At 43.4% G+C, this 13,439-nt stretch overlaps 1 protein-coding gene across 50 annotated transcripts in view; it reads right to left on the minus strand.

The window, feature by feature from the left end:
- Positions 1–10,921, minus strand: part of NACA (nascent polypeptide associated complex subunit alpha) — a 54,884-nt gene extending 43,963 nt beyond the window's left edge. For 36 of the 50 annotated variants that reach the window (XM_083169274.1, XM_083169265.1, XM_083169285.1 and 33 more), the window contains exons 1-9: positions 10,771–10,921; positions 9,018–9,089; positions 6,984–7,133; positions 6,140–6,178; positions 4,646–4,702; positions 4,312–4,380; positions 4,133–4,198; positions 3,200–3,262; positions 1,706–1,771 (exon numbers count right to left, since the gene is read on the minus strand). In XM_083169274.1, coding sequence (XP_083025400.1) covers positions 1,706–1,771; positions 3,200–3,262; positions 4,133–4,198; positions 4,312–4,380; positions 4,646–4,702; positions 6,140–6,178; positions 6,984–7,133; positions 9,018–9,087 — 580 coding nt within the window. In that variant the 5' untranslated portion in view covers positions 9,088–9,089; positions 10,771–10,921. Of the gene's footprint in view, positions 1–1,705; positions 1,772–3,199; positions 3,263–4,132; positions 4,199–4,311; positions 4,381–4,645; positions 4,703–6,139; positions 6,179–6,983; positions 7,134–9,017; positions 9,090–10,724; positions 10,744–10,770 lie in introns of those variants that run through there. The other 14 variants (XM_083169286.1, XM_083169281.1, XM_083169264.1 and 11 more) reach the window with 11 other exon arrangements.
- Between the last annotated feature and the right edge of the window lie 2,518 nt (positions 10,922–13,439).

The raw sequence follows: 13,439 nt of genomic DNA on the forward strand, positions 1-13,439 counted from the left end.
AAAAATCACTCCTTCCCTTCTGAGTCCTGCCATGCACCCAACTGGTATTTTTTGGTCACATGTGAGGCATTGCCGTACTCGGGAGAAATTGGGGCACAGATTTTGGGGTGCTTTGTATCCTTCATTCCTTGTGAAAATGAAAAATTTTGAGCCAGAACTGCATTTTTCTGTAAAAAATTACATTTTTTTACACAAATATGCAGATCTGGCTCAAAATTTTTCATTTTCACAAGGAATGAAGGATACAAAGCACCCCAAAATCTGTGCCCCAATTTCTCCCGAGTACGGCAATGCCTCACATGTGACCAAAAAATACCAGTTGGGTGCATGGCAGGACTCAGAAGGGAAGGAGTGATTTTTGGATTTTGCAGCACAGATTTTGGTGGAATGAATGGTGGGTGCTATGTTGCACCAATACAGTGGAACCCCCCCACAAGTCACCCCATTTTGCAAACTACACCCTTCAGGGAATTCATCAAGGGGTATAGTGTACATTGCAAACCCCCAGGGGTTTCACCAATTTTGATACAACTGAGCTGTGAAAATGAAAATTTTTTTTTTTTTATTTTCACTGCCCAGTTGTACCACAATTGGTGAAACCCCTGGGGGTTTGAAATGTACACTATACCCCTAGATGAATTCCCTGAAGGGTGTAGTTTGCAAAATGGGGTCACTTGTGGGGGGGTTCCTAACTTTTAGCATCTTATGGTGCCTAGAAACCTACATGGTGCCTAAAAAGTAATCTCATAAAAAGGAGGCTCCAAAATCAAGTAGGTGCTCCTTCTATTATGAAGCCTGTGGTTTGGTCACCGTGCACACTAGGGCCACATATAGGATATTTATGAAAACCAAAGAATTGGGGGAATCAATTTTTAGTCACATTTCTCTAGTAAAATCTACTGTATTCGTTAGAAAAATGTATTAAAATTGAAACTCTGCAAAAAAAATGAAATTTTGAAATTTCACCTACACTTTGTTTTAATTCCTGTGAAACACCTAAAGGGTTAACAAACTTCCAAAATGCTGTTTTGAATACTGTGAGGGGTGCAGTTTTTGAAATGGCATCATTTATGGGGGTGTCTCACATACAAGTCCCTCAAAGTCACATCAGAACTGAACTGGTCCCTAAAAAAATCAGTGTTTGAAATTTTCTTGAAAATTTGAGAATTTGCTATTCATATTGTAAGCCTCCTAGTGTCCAAAAAAATTAAAAGGAAGTTGAAATAATGATGGAAATATAAAGTAGACATATGGTCTATGTTAGTTATTAACTATTTTGAGTGGTATGATTATTTGTCTCACAAGCAGAAAATTTAACATTTTGCAAATCGCTAAATTTTCCATTTTTTCACGACATTTTGGTATTTTTCACAAAAAAACACAGACTGTATCGACCCAAATTTACCACTAATTTGAAGTACAATGTGTCACGAAAAAACAATCTCAAAATCACTGGGATAAGTAAAAGCAAAAAAAAGTTATCCCCACTTAAGTGAGAGATGTCAGATTTGAAAAAAATGGCTCTGTCAGGAACGCCAAAACTAGCTCTGTCAGGAAGGGGTTAAATAAACCAGACACAGATGCAATTGCTTAACTTCTGCTGCTACAGGTGATTCAAGTTCTGTAAAACTGGTAAAATAACATGCTGGCACGCAGTTTCAGAACCCACTATTAACACCATGCAGCCACCATGCAGCCACCATACCTGGAGCCTTGGAATCAGCGACAGGTATTACAGGGACATCAGTTTGTAGAGGCTGTATCTTTGGAGCTACAGTTAAATCAATATTTTCATTAGGAAAAATTAGATATGTGCTGCATATGATAAATATTCCAGTTTTCCTATAAAGTTTGAACCAAATTACTTCCGACCATGCTTTATTCTACTTAATAATACTGCCGCCTTGCACTTTTCGCAACCAATGCCGTGCTGCACTCAGAAAACTGATGCCACCATCTTAAATTTCCAGCTGCACATGTGATGCCATTCACAAGCAGCTATGGAGAACCAATCACTGCTCGCCACATCATAGCTCTGTCCATTTGCCAAGTATGGATGGTGTAATGGTTAGCACTGCTGCCTCACAGCACTGAGGTCATGTGATCGATTCCCACCATGGCCCTAACTGTGCGGAGTTTGTATATTCTCCCCGTACTTGCGTGGGTTTCCTCCCACAGTCCAAAAATATACTGGTTGGCTAATTGGCTCCTAACACAATTAACCCTAGCATGTTTGTGTATGTGCATGTGGTAGGGAATATAGATTGTAAGCTCCACTGGGGCAGGGACTGATGTGAATGTTCGAATATTCTCTGTAAAGCGCTGCGGAATATGTGTGCGCTATATAACAAACTGTTAATAAAATAAACACCACCAGATACAAAGAAATGATTTTGTGCAACCCTGGCGAAATACACATATACAATCCACTTACACAATTTTTTCTATAATCAATTGCTTTCAACACCAAGTAACCCTAAATCATTGGTTGGAAGTAAAATCGCATATCACCCACATGGGGTATAAGACTCTTAGAGGACCATCAGCGGCAGCAGAAATAGTCTGAGATCAGTCCTATCCTAAGGAGTCAGGTCAGCAGCAGTGATTGGCTTTAGCGCGCTTTCAGGCTCAGGTAGCCCTTCATCAGAAGCATCTTTGGTACTATTGTGAGGCCATGTCCAGTTTTAAGCATGAAGACCCCCACCTAGCTGGCAACATTTTCTAGGGAGAACACTGCAATTACGCATTGGAATCCGCAACATCTTTACTATACCTACGACACTATACTGGGAGACTGTTTTAGAACACCATCATGACACAGTAACCAATCACACAGAGCCTGACAATAGGTCTTTTCTGTCAGATTACTTTGAGCTTTTCACTCTGCCAAATAATAAAGCCATACAAACACCACTGAAAAACTTGTGCTTAGGTACGGACAAGATTATGGTATAGAGGGTCGACAACTAATGTCAACATTGACTAGTTCAACACAACATGTTGACATTGACAGAATGTCGACACAAACTTAAGGTCAACATGGACATAGTTGACACTGAAAAGGTCGATACAGGGTTAAAAAAATAAAAGACTAAGTGTGTGGTCATAATCATTCGTACATTCTGTATTATAATATGTTGAGCATAGATGGCAGACACTGCAAATTGACACATCAGATTTATTGCCATGCAACCAATACCTGGAGCGTTGGAATCCATAACTGGCACTGCAGGTTTATCAGTAGGAGGCTCTACCTTTGGAGCTAAAGCAAAAAAACAAATCAGCTCGTTGTGGGCCCAATGGTGCACAATACACCAGGTTTGGCATTGTATGTATTGATGCATTATGGACTCTTTACAAGTAATCAGCTACTAAAGGTCAGCGTGTGGGAAACTAGTGGTAAATTACCCGAGTGTGGGAGCTTAAGGTGGTCATGCTATAGAGTCAAATCGTGTACGACTGCACAACTTCATTGGTCGTGCAAGTGATTGTGCGCACATCGTGTGGTACATCAGTTCGATGTGGTTCCAATCCTCAGATCATACGTGCTGCATGTCTGATGAGTTGTGATTGGGTGCAGATCGTGAGTTGTTTGCTCATGCAATCGGTCGCTCTAAAGCTCGCACGACCGGCCTCATTTCACTGGCAGTTTCCCGGAGCCTCCCACCCTGTCGTGAGACGGTCGATCGTATGCGGCAGCTGGATCACATGATGGATCTTTAGTACATCGTTGGCAAACTGTGTGTCAAAATAGCCACAAACCCAGTCCAGGGCTGCCAGGGAGTCTAAGGGAAAAGGACAACCAGAATCGCAAGCAGGTCATTCTAGTGTATGGCCAGCTTTACCAAACTGGTTGTGCGAAATGGTATTAGGTTGTGTAGTATAAAGCTGGCCACACATCGGAATGATTTCAGGCCCAAACTCACAATTTCGGCTGGTCGTCGGGTGTTTAGGTACGGTACATGGGTCGATCTCAGAACGCAAACCATGACCTGCTCGTGTATAGCGGATTCACTTATTAACGCAAATATAGTAAAACCCATGTAATATATGAGAAGCAGTGATCACTGGTGTAATGCCTTATTATATGCCAGGAATGGCGATTACCAAACAGCTCACGCAGCCACAATACCTGAGGCTTTGGAATCCGCAACAGCAGCTTTTGGGGCACCAGTGGGTGGAGACTTTTTCTTGTGTGCTAAAATAAGTAAATAAGCTCAGTGTGCTGGATTTCATGCATGACATTACTCATGCACATGCTACAGTTACATTGTGGCTCTAGTCACACATTACTCAGCATTATCTCCCTACCTGGAGCTTTGGAGTCAGCCGCAGGAACTTTAGGGACATCAGCAGGCGGTGGCGGCTTTGTCTCTGGGGCTAAATCAAATATATGAATATACTAACATTTTCTACATTCACCCAATAAATTGGAAACAAAAAGGTAGGGAACTGGCCAAGTATCTCAGTACCTGAAGCTTCAGATACATCAGTGGGTTTGGGCTTTGTCTTATAATTATTTAATCTTATTATTTCAACTTAAGAAATCTATTGCCAGAAATATATTTAGGAGTAGGACCAATACAATATATCAGATAGTAACTAGATATGGCAAATTGACAGACTCTGGACATGTGGTCAATACCTTCAGCTTTAGGACTAGGTTCTGCTGTGGTCACACTGGCTGGGAGCACTGTCTGAGCTAAGAAAGAAACATGCAAACAGTGGTCTTAGTGCTTGTAACGTAACAAATTCACACAGATCATTCCCACACTTCGCCTAAGGGTATGTACGATTCAATGTAAAGATTCAGCATTAAGTGCTGGAATCTGTAGGTTTAACCCCGTCTTAAAACCCAAAGACTGCATTTAATAGATTTTTACATGCAGCTACTGAGTAAAACCCTGCAGCTAACTGGATCTAAACTGGCGACTTAAAAAGAACGAACCGGTGACTGAAGCCCCATACGCATGGGGTGACCAGGCTCTTTTGCTGAGAGACGTTCGGGAGCACAATCATTTAGACCATCACGGTGCACCCCCCTGATGTCTGCTTAGCGATTGTGGTGAGCAGGTCTTTGCCAAACTTTCAACAGGCAAAGCCCCGCAATCTAGGGAAAGCCAGTGCAAGCACTGGCTTTGCCTGTGTGCGATAGAGACGTGTGTGATCACACATCGATCAGTGCTCTATTTCTAAGTGATCTAGTTAAAAAGGGTTGAAATTGCCCTATGTGTATGCGCCTTCACATAGAAGTCATTTTGGGGTTTATTCAATTGTTTTCTGGGCATTCCCAGGAGCTATTCAATTGAATCACCACTTGTTGGGCTCACATGACACATATGCACATCCACTAGGACCGGATTCAGCTACACCCTTCTTAAATTCCCATTTAAGCGCCCAAACCACTGTGGTTTTCACACTTTTCAGCCCCGAAGGCAGATGCGAGCTGAAGTGCTTCCCTCTGACTATATGAGCACCTGAAAGCAGCGATTGAATTGCTCTCTTTAAATAAATCAGCTAGTCATGTACAGAAGAGTTTGTAGAAAACCTGTTGATTACCTAGTAAAGATAAATAGGCACTGTGAAAAAGCTTTAGTAAATGTTAAGTAAAATGGTTTTGAGCCACAAATTAAATAGATTTGCATTAGACTGACGCAAGTCATGATTGAATAATGCACTATCCTAGAAATGGGTTTTCAAATATCGGTTAACCTTCAGTAATTCTGATCAGTCCTTTCATTATTAACGATAAGGTGGGGTGGGTTTACTGGGCACCTATCGAAACAATTGAATTATTGCTCTGCAATACATTGCCAAAATACAGAAAAGGTTCATTAATGGTGCAAAATGTAGCAATTCGAGACCATGAAATGAAATGTTGTCTTAATAGCCAGACATTAAGTTGAAGGTTGCTGCTAACAGAATTACCAATAACAATCTACATCCACAATAACGGAGATGAAGCACCAGCATAACCATCAGTGTTCTTATCACCAGTGTTCTTATTACCAAGAGGAAAAAAAAACTATTCAGCCACACTATGTAATAACTAATAAGCCAAGCTACTCCCTACGTGTTAGCATGTTACTAGACACAGCACACAATTAGTGAGGGATGCAGAACACCACAGTCAGCATACCTGGAGGTTGAGGTTCAGGTAGTGCAGGAGGACCGGTAGCTGGGGGTATAACAGTAACAAATACAGTACAAAATGTAGAACTATTCTTACATTCCAAAGTAGAGTAAAAATGTAGTTTTTTTTTTGCACGCCATGAATATGAAGTCATTTTTACTTTCTATGGATTCACCATTAGATAGTTCATGTAAACCAGTGTGTAACAAGTTACACTAATGTAATACGATATAAATATATTCTTTTTAAATTAAAAATAAAATTGAAAGAGGTCACTTGTCTTTTCAAAATAAGAGTATTTTAACGGTTTAAAAAAAGTTTGAACGGCAAACGTAACAAAAGGACATGATGTGATAAAAGCCAACATCAACTTCACTAGACTAGAAGTGTTGTAATGTTTACCTGGATCCGCATACTAAGATTATTGGTTACATATTGACATATTAAAAACAGGAAACCGTCAAACACAAAGCTTAAAACCAGTCACAAAAAAGGTTTTGATCAGTAGACCGTGCAGTAAAGGAAAACGTCAATTGATGTCCTAGCTCAGCACTTTCCCACAAGCAGATTAACAGACAAGGGTGGGACTCAACTGCACAGTGCTTAGAGGAAACCCATCCCTGCCATGACTGAAGAGAAGTCTAATTCACCAGCATTCTGCAGATTAACATAAGGGCTAGAATTTTTTTTTACTGTGATATCTATGTGTAATATTGAAGTAGGAGAGTGTCAGATTCATACCGACCAGTGATCTCAGTTTATTTTTCAAAATGTCTGAAGATACAACTTAACAATTTCATTCTTTAAAATGAGCCTACTTGTTATGTGCCACTGATGGTTAGAGACCTACCTGAAGGCTCGAGAGAGGCTCCAGTGTGTGCCGCCTCCGTCTGAGAAGCCTCACTAGCCAATTCCAGGTTCTGAGTGACAGTCTCCTTAGCTGCCGCTGCCAATTCAGTGGGTGCAGCAGCCTCCTCCCCAGAGCTTGAGGGAGAAGTTGCTGTAATAGCAGCAGCAGATGAATAAGCGTGACTTACCAACTACCACATGCTTTTACAACATACTCAAGTCTTACAGTTAATAAAAGGTGAAAATCACCAAGTGCAAGTTTTGATCAGAGTGCGCTGGAAAAAAAATAAAGACCCAGCCTCCGCCCAAAAACAATCCTACTTATTAACGTATGTCCTTTAACCCCTTAAGTGGTGTTTTTTTTTTTTTTTAGTGAGCACTCCCCACTGGGAGAGTTTTTGTGGGGAGCGCTCCCTAAAAAAAACCCCTACCACTGTAACTCATAGTCCATCAGCCGCTGCCCGGCCCTGCCCCCAGCTGTGTGCGGCATGACATTACAAGGTCACGCGGCACACAGCCAGGGGAAGGAGGCGGGACCAGGCAGCAGCTGAAGCCGAGTGCAGCGCTGATCTCAACGACGCTGCCCAGCAGGAGGGAGCACAGGCAGTGGCACTCCCGAGAATTTTCCGGGTTATGCTCCAGTGCTAGTGTTCATTCTAGCACCCGCTATCTTTGAAAACCCATGCAGTTCCTCTTCCCTGCCTGGGGTGTCGCTGTCTGCTGTAGTGCTTATATCACAGTGTGGTCTGTATATCAGCACTGATATGCAAACCAGACCTGTGCTAGAAACACAGCGACACCCCAGGCAGGGAAGAGGAACTGCATGGGTTTTCAAAGATAGCGGGTGCTAGAATGAACACTAGCACTGGAGCATAACCCGGAACATTCTTGGGAGTGCCACTGAATGGGTTTACAGCAACAAGCCCCATTATACAGCACATGAAATCTTTAGCAGTCTTTTATCCTGAACAAACTAGGTATTTTTACACTGCCAAACCCCAGCAACATATTAAAGTCTCACCATATGCATAAAAACTCTGAAAGTGGGGCCTAGGACAAATGAGTCCCGACAGTCGAGATCCCAACTGTTAAAACACCAACAGACGGTTCCCAACGGCCACTGGCTAGTCTCCCTCTTGGGAGAATAGAACAGGTGGCGAGTGTAGCGAGCCTACGCGCCCGCAGCGTGACGAGCCCGCAAGTGGCTTTGTTGCGCTCGCCATGCTGTCTGAGTCCGGCCAGTCGGGATCACGATGTCGGGCTAATGACTGTCAGAACCCTATACCACACCCATGAGTCCCACCCAGTATTCCCAGGCAGAAGAACATAGTGGGGGAATTGTAAGTTGCGAACAGGGCCCTCCTACCATTTAACTGTCTGCAACTACCCAGTTTTATCCCTATTTCTAAATTGTAAAGCACAAACAGAACCTGCTGCGCTGTATAAGAAACTTAAAAAAGCTGGCATAAGCAATAGTTGTGTTTGACATAATAATAATAATTTTAAAAAAAAGACAATGAAGTAAAAGCAGCTCACGATAAACAAAATAAAGTGATATAGTCTTTAACTGTACTTTTCAATGTTACTTTGTACAAACAAGCACAACTTGTGAATTACTGCCACAATTAAGCTTTACAAAATCACTACCCCCCCCCCCAGTTTGGCATAAAGTGCTTCTACAATGCTCCATCAAGCCCAGAAACAAGCAGCAGGCAAAGTGCGGTAAGTTACAAACCATCATAACAAGGGGATATCCCCCTAAACAAAACAGACATGTGGATGTGAAACAAGCTCACAATACAGCATTACTGTGTTATTGTGTCACAGCACCAAGGTGGACTCATCACACACATCTGCAGTTTTCCCACATTCATCACAGCCACTCCATTGTCAAATGCAACTGCCATGTATAAAAGGATTGTGAACACCGTATCTGGCATTCCTACTGAATGTAAACAGCTTTCATATGGTTATAGGAGTGGATGAATGATTTTAGGAAAGTGAGCTAGAACATGCGGTGGGCTCAAGCACATACCCGTCTCAACTTGAGGCTGGTGGAGTTCATGTTCCGCAACTGGAACGGTATCTGTGGCTTCACCAGGCATTTCTAAGAGGAAAAGAAATAAAAACAATGCACATCACTTATCACATTTCAGTTCCATTTCAGTACATTTAGCAGTAAGGTGCGGTTTTGTGTTCACTTTTAACACAATGGGGTGAATTCAATTGCAGGCAAAGTGAGCCAATTGCTGTTTAAATGCCAGCAACAGCACGGCATCTCGCACCCTGTCTCCTGGAATTGAATTCTCCCTAATGTATTCTTTTTTGACTTGGCCTACCAATGCGTGGTAGTGGAATATACTACTTTAGAAACAGCTTATGTACCCTACAGTATGCTGTAAACACATGAATTTTTCTGTGCATTATGGCAAAGCAAGCATTGTGCAGTTATGGATTTGTATGAGTGAGTAGTATAGTTTTCATTCTAGTACCCTGCACCTATCGAAACAAGTGCAGTCCCCTTCTCCTGCTCAGTATGTCACTGTGTGCTTAGTGGTTCTAGATTTGTACAGACCAGAATGTACTGGAAACACCACAGCAGAGAGCGACACCTTACGGAGGGAAGAGGAACTGCACATGTTTCGAAAGGTGCAGGGTTCTAAAATTAACACTACAGTAGATCACACAATTTGGGTATTTTGTTTATATATAAATCCAGTAAAGTTGTACATTTCTTAGTACACACCTACAGATATATTCTGCTGACCTGACAGTGATTAGCGGATCAGTGTGCACCATATTTATCTAGTTCCCAAGCCCATGATGACATCTAATATGTGCGGCACATGTGATCACAACCTCACCTTAGCCGCAGTTTCAAGTTGCTTAATAGCTAACACTTTCATACACACTAGACAATCATCACATTGTAAATTATATAGCATGTACTTGGTTTAACTTGCAAAGAGGAAAGTAGTGTCACATAGCTATTATCTTCCTCAATAAAGTAACTATGAAAACAACTTTACTGATAAGCATTAAACACTTAAAGGTCCACAACATACAAGAGCCAGGACAGGGCACAGCCATGGCATCAGTGCCCTGCAGCCATGGCAGCGCTAAAGATTCATAGCCCCACAGCCAGGACGGGCCCCAGCCATGGCATCAGAGCCCCACAGCCAGGACGGGCCCCAGCCATGGCATCAGAGCCCCACAGCCAGGACGTGCCCCAGCCATGGCATCAGAGCCCCACAGCCAGGACGGGCCCCAGCCATGGCATCAGAGCCCCACAGCCAGGACGGGCCCCAGCCATGGCATCAGAGCCCCACAGCCAGGACGGGCCCCAGCCATGGCATCAGAACCCCACAGCCAGGACGGGCCCCAGCCATCTAACATAATGGAGCTACGAAAGAGACTCCAGCTTTCTCGGATGCGCCACAAGGAGCCACTATACTTTTTACTCAGAGACACAGGGATGCGGCGCGAGTCCCAGCACTGAGAGTAGCGCGGTTGGACGTGGCAGCGCAGCCAGTGCGGGAGCCCAGGCCACACGCGGTATCACTATCCCCCGCATGTCACAGCAACAAGTGCTGCTCCAGCCCTGACCCCACACACAGCCCAGGCTGCCGGTCGCTTCCCTGCTGCCTACACCTTACCCGGACCCCGCAGCCCGGCCAGACAGTGACCACCCCACACAGCACCCCATTCCCTGCCTCCGGCTGCCGCCTGGGCGATCATTTACTTTGCTAATCCTCAGGATGGGGACGGATACGGAACGGGACACTTACTGTGAGAGGAGTTCAGTTCCAAGATGGTGGAAAAAAGAACGCCCAGAGACGAGTGCTTCCGGAAAGCGGCGGCGTGTGGGGCTTGTCCTTCCGGGGCACCGGGTGTTGCTGCGGCACCTGCTGCCGCTGCCTGTCATCGCGGCACAGGAGGGGGCGGGGCGGTCCTTGTGTGTACAGGGCTGCAGCTGTCATCGTCACAGGCTCACAGTTGTAAAAATGTAACACACACACAAAAAAAAAGCTGTACACATGGTCGCCGTGGGACAGCGATGTTTACATTGTTTGCTTAATATATACAAGTACAGCGACAATCGGGGCGCCGAGGATTTTACAAAACTCGCATCATATTTGTTCTTTGATATTTTATTCTGTTGCAATTCTATTATTTATCATATTACAGTTGAATTATTATGAATAAGGTACTGTATTACACTACTGTATAATGCAAGAACTTGTCCCATTTCAATTGTTTCCACAAGAATCTGGTTGCAATTGTGACTCTGTATTCTGCACTTATGGTACCACTGACTTGTGTTTTGCAGCATTATGGGCCCAATTCAGGCCTGATCGCATGGCTGTAAATTTGAACAGCAGCGATTATCGATACACTGCGCATTCATGCGGTTCACAGTATGCATGCGTGAAACCGTCCTGCAATGAACTCCTGCAACTAGTTCTGTTTGCTGGCCATTCGCAAAGTTATTGACAGAGACTGGGGGTGGAATCCAACCATTGGGAGTGGCAAGAAAAATGCTGGGCATTCTGGAAAAACACAGCGAGCATGTTTATTCGCAAGGCGGGATTTCACTCTAGGATTGCTGGCTGCTGCAAATTCACAGCTTTGTGATCAGGTCTGAATTATCCTCTATGTGGAAGTCAGACGAGGGGTACGAGTGTGGGTGCTGGTGTACATATACAGAAAAAAAGTTTTGTGAAACCCTGTCGAAAATACACATACAAAATTTATACACTTACACAATTAAATGTGTGGGTCACTTTTGATGACCCCAGATATAAAAGAAAAAAACAGACCATAGTGCAAATATTGTATCCACAATTAGCCAATTTAATGGTATATGGATGCACTCACATGTACATTGATTTCAAATTGCATGTAAAGGGTCTTTCTGTTGGTAAAGTAATCCACAGGATTCCTGTGGATTACCTTACCAAGAGAAAGTGACCCACACATTTAATTGTGTAAAGCTGTGTACACACGGGGGCAATAGGCGCTGAAATCGCTGGCGACCATATTGCCAGTGATGGGAGTGTGCCCCAGCGATAAATCGCCGGGTGCGCGCTCCCGTTTTCAGCCCCGTTCTAATCGCTGGGCGCCAGCAGAGGTTCCATTTCATCAGCGACCGTCTCTGGTCGTTGATGAAAAGGAGAAACTGAGCAGTATATCTCCCCCGTGTGCACGGGGCTTGTGTGTATAAATTTTGTATGTGTATTTTCCCCAGGATTGCATAAAACTTTTTTTCTGTATATGTCTTCATGAACCCACTTGGTGAAGGTTCATTCTTTGTGTTAAACCTAGGCTGAGAATCACAAGGGTGCGCTATAGATTAACATCACCTTTTAAAATTGCTTGTGCTGGTGTACATGCTGCTGCTGCACCAGTAACCTGCAAGAGGATTACCTCCACTTTCTGGGTGCAAGCCAGACAAACGGTGATGCTATGTTGGGGTTGTATGCAACTTAGCTTGATTTGAGTTTTGACAGTAACTCCCAACACACCCATTGAATCACAGGGCCCACGCCTAGTCACAGAATAAGTGCTTGCAAACAATTAATTTTTGACTAATGCTATGTACACACAGTGAGATTCCCTAGCTATTCAACTTTAAATTCGAGTGCTATACAATCTTTGCTAACTGTACTTTTTACATACACTTCATACAATCTACATTAGATTTGCACTATATAGTCATTGCTGCCCTGTCTATCTGGGTTTCAATTTGTGCCGTCACGGGAGCACGCATCGGGATCGCAAGTTAAAAAACCTGTGCGATCTGCTTGCAATTTTGACTATATAGTCAAAATCTCATGCTGGATTGTACCGTGTGTACACAGCATTAGACACTTTTAAACCATAAATATCAATTATGGCCCAATTATTTCTTGAAGATCTTTAAAATAGTAAATTCATACAAAAACAAATTAATTGAAACCCATGTTAGCAAATTGTACAAGGATATTCATGGATATTCTTATCACAAAATATCTCCCATCTCGACCACTCCGCTCTGCACAAGATCTGCGTCTCTCTCTTCTGAACAACTCACTAGCTCCCATTCATTATTACAGTACTTTCATTGGGCTGCTCCCATCCTATGGAATGCCCTTCCACGCACAATAAGACTCTCCGCTAGCCTCCAAACTTTCAAGCGTTCCCTGAAAACTCACCTCTTCAGGCAAGCCTATCATATTTAAGTTCTACATGCATAACCCTCTGAGGCACTTATGTATTATATAGCTTCCCTTCTGGACTTGCACCTTGGTGGGACTGCTATGCAATTACTGGTGCCTGTCCTTGTGTTTCCCTCCTATATCCCTATAGATTGTAAGCTTGCAGCAGGGCCCTCCTACCTCCCAAGTCTGTCTATTGTTAACCGGTTTGTTTTATCACTGTCTACTATTGTAAAGCGCAACGGAATCTGCTGCGCTAT

This window comes from Crinia signifera, chromosome 2 (genome assembly GCF_055691185.1).
Source record: "Crinia signifera chromosome 2, ASM5569118v1, whole genome shotgun sequence".
Lineage (NCBI taxonomy): Eukaryota > Metazoa > Chordata > Amphibia > Anura > Myobatrachidae > Crinia > Crinia signifera.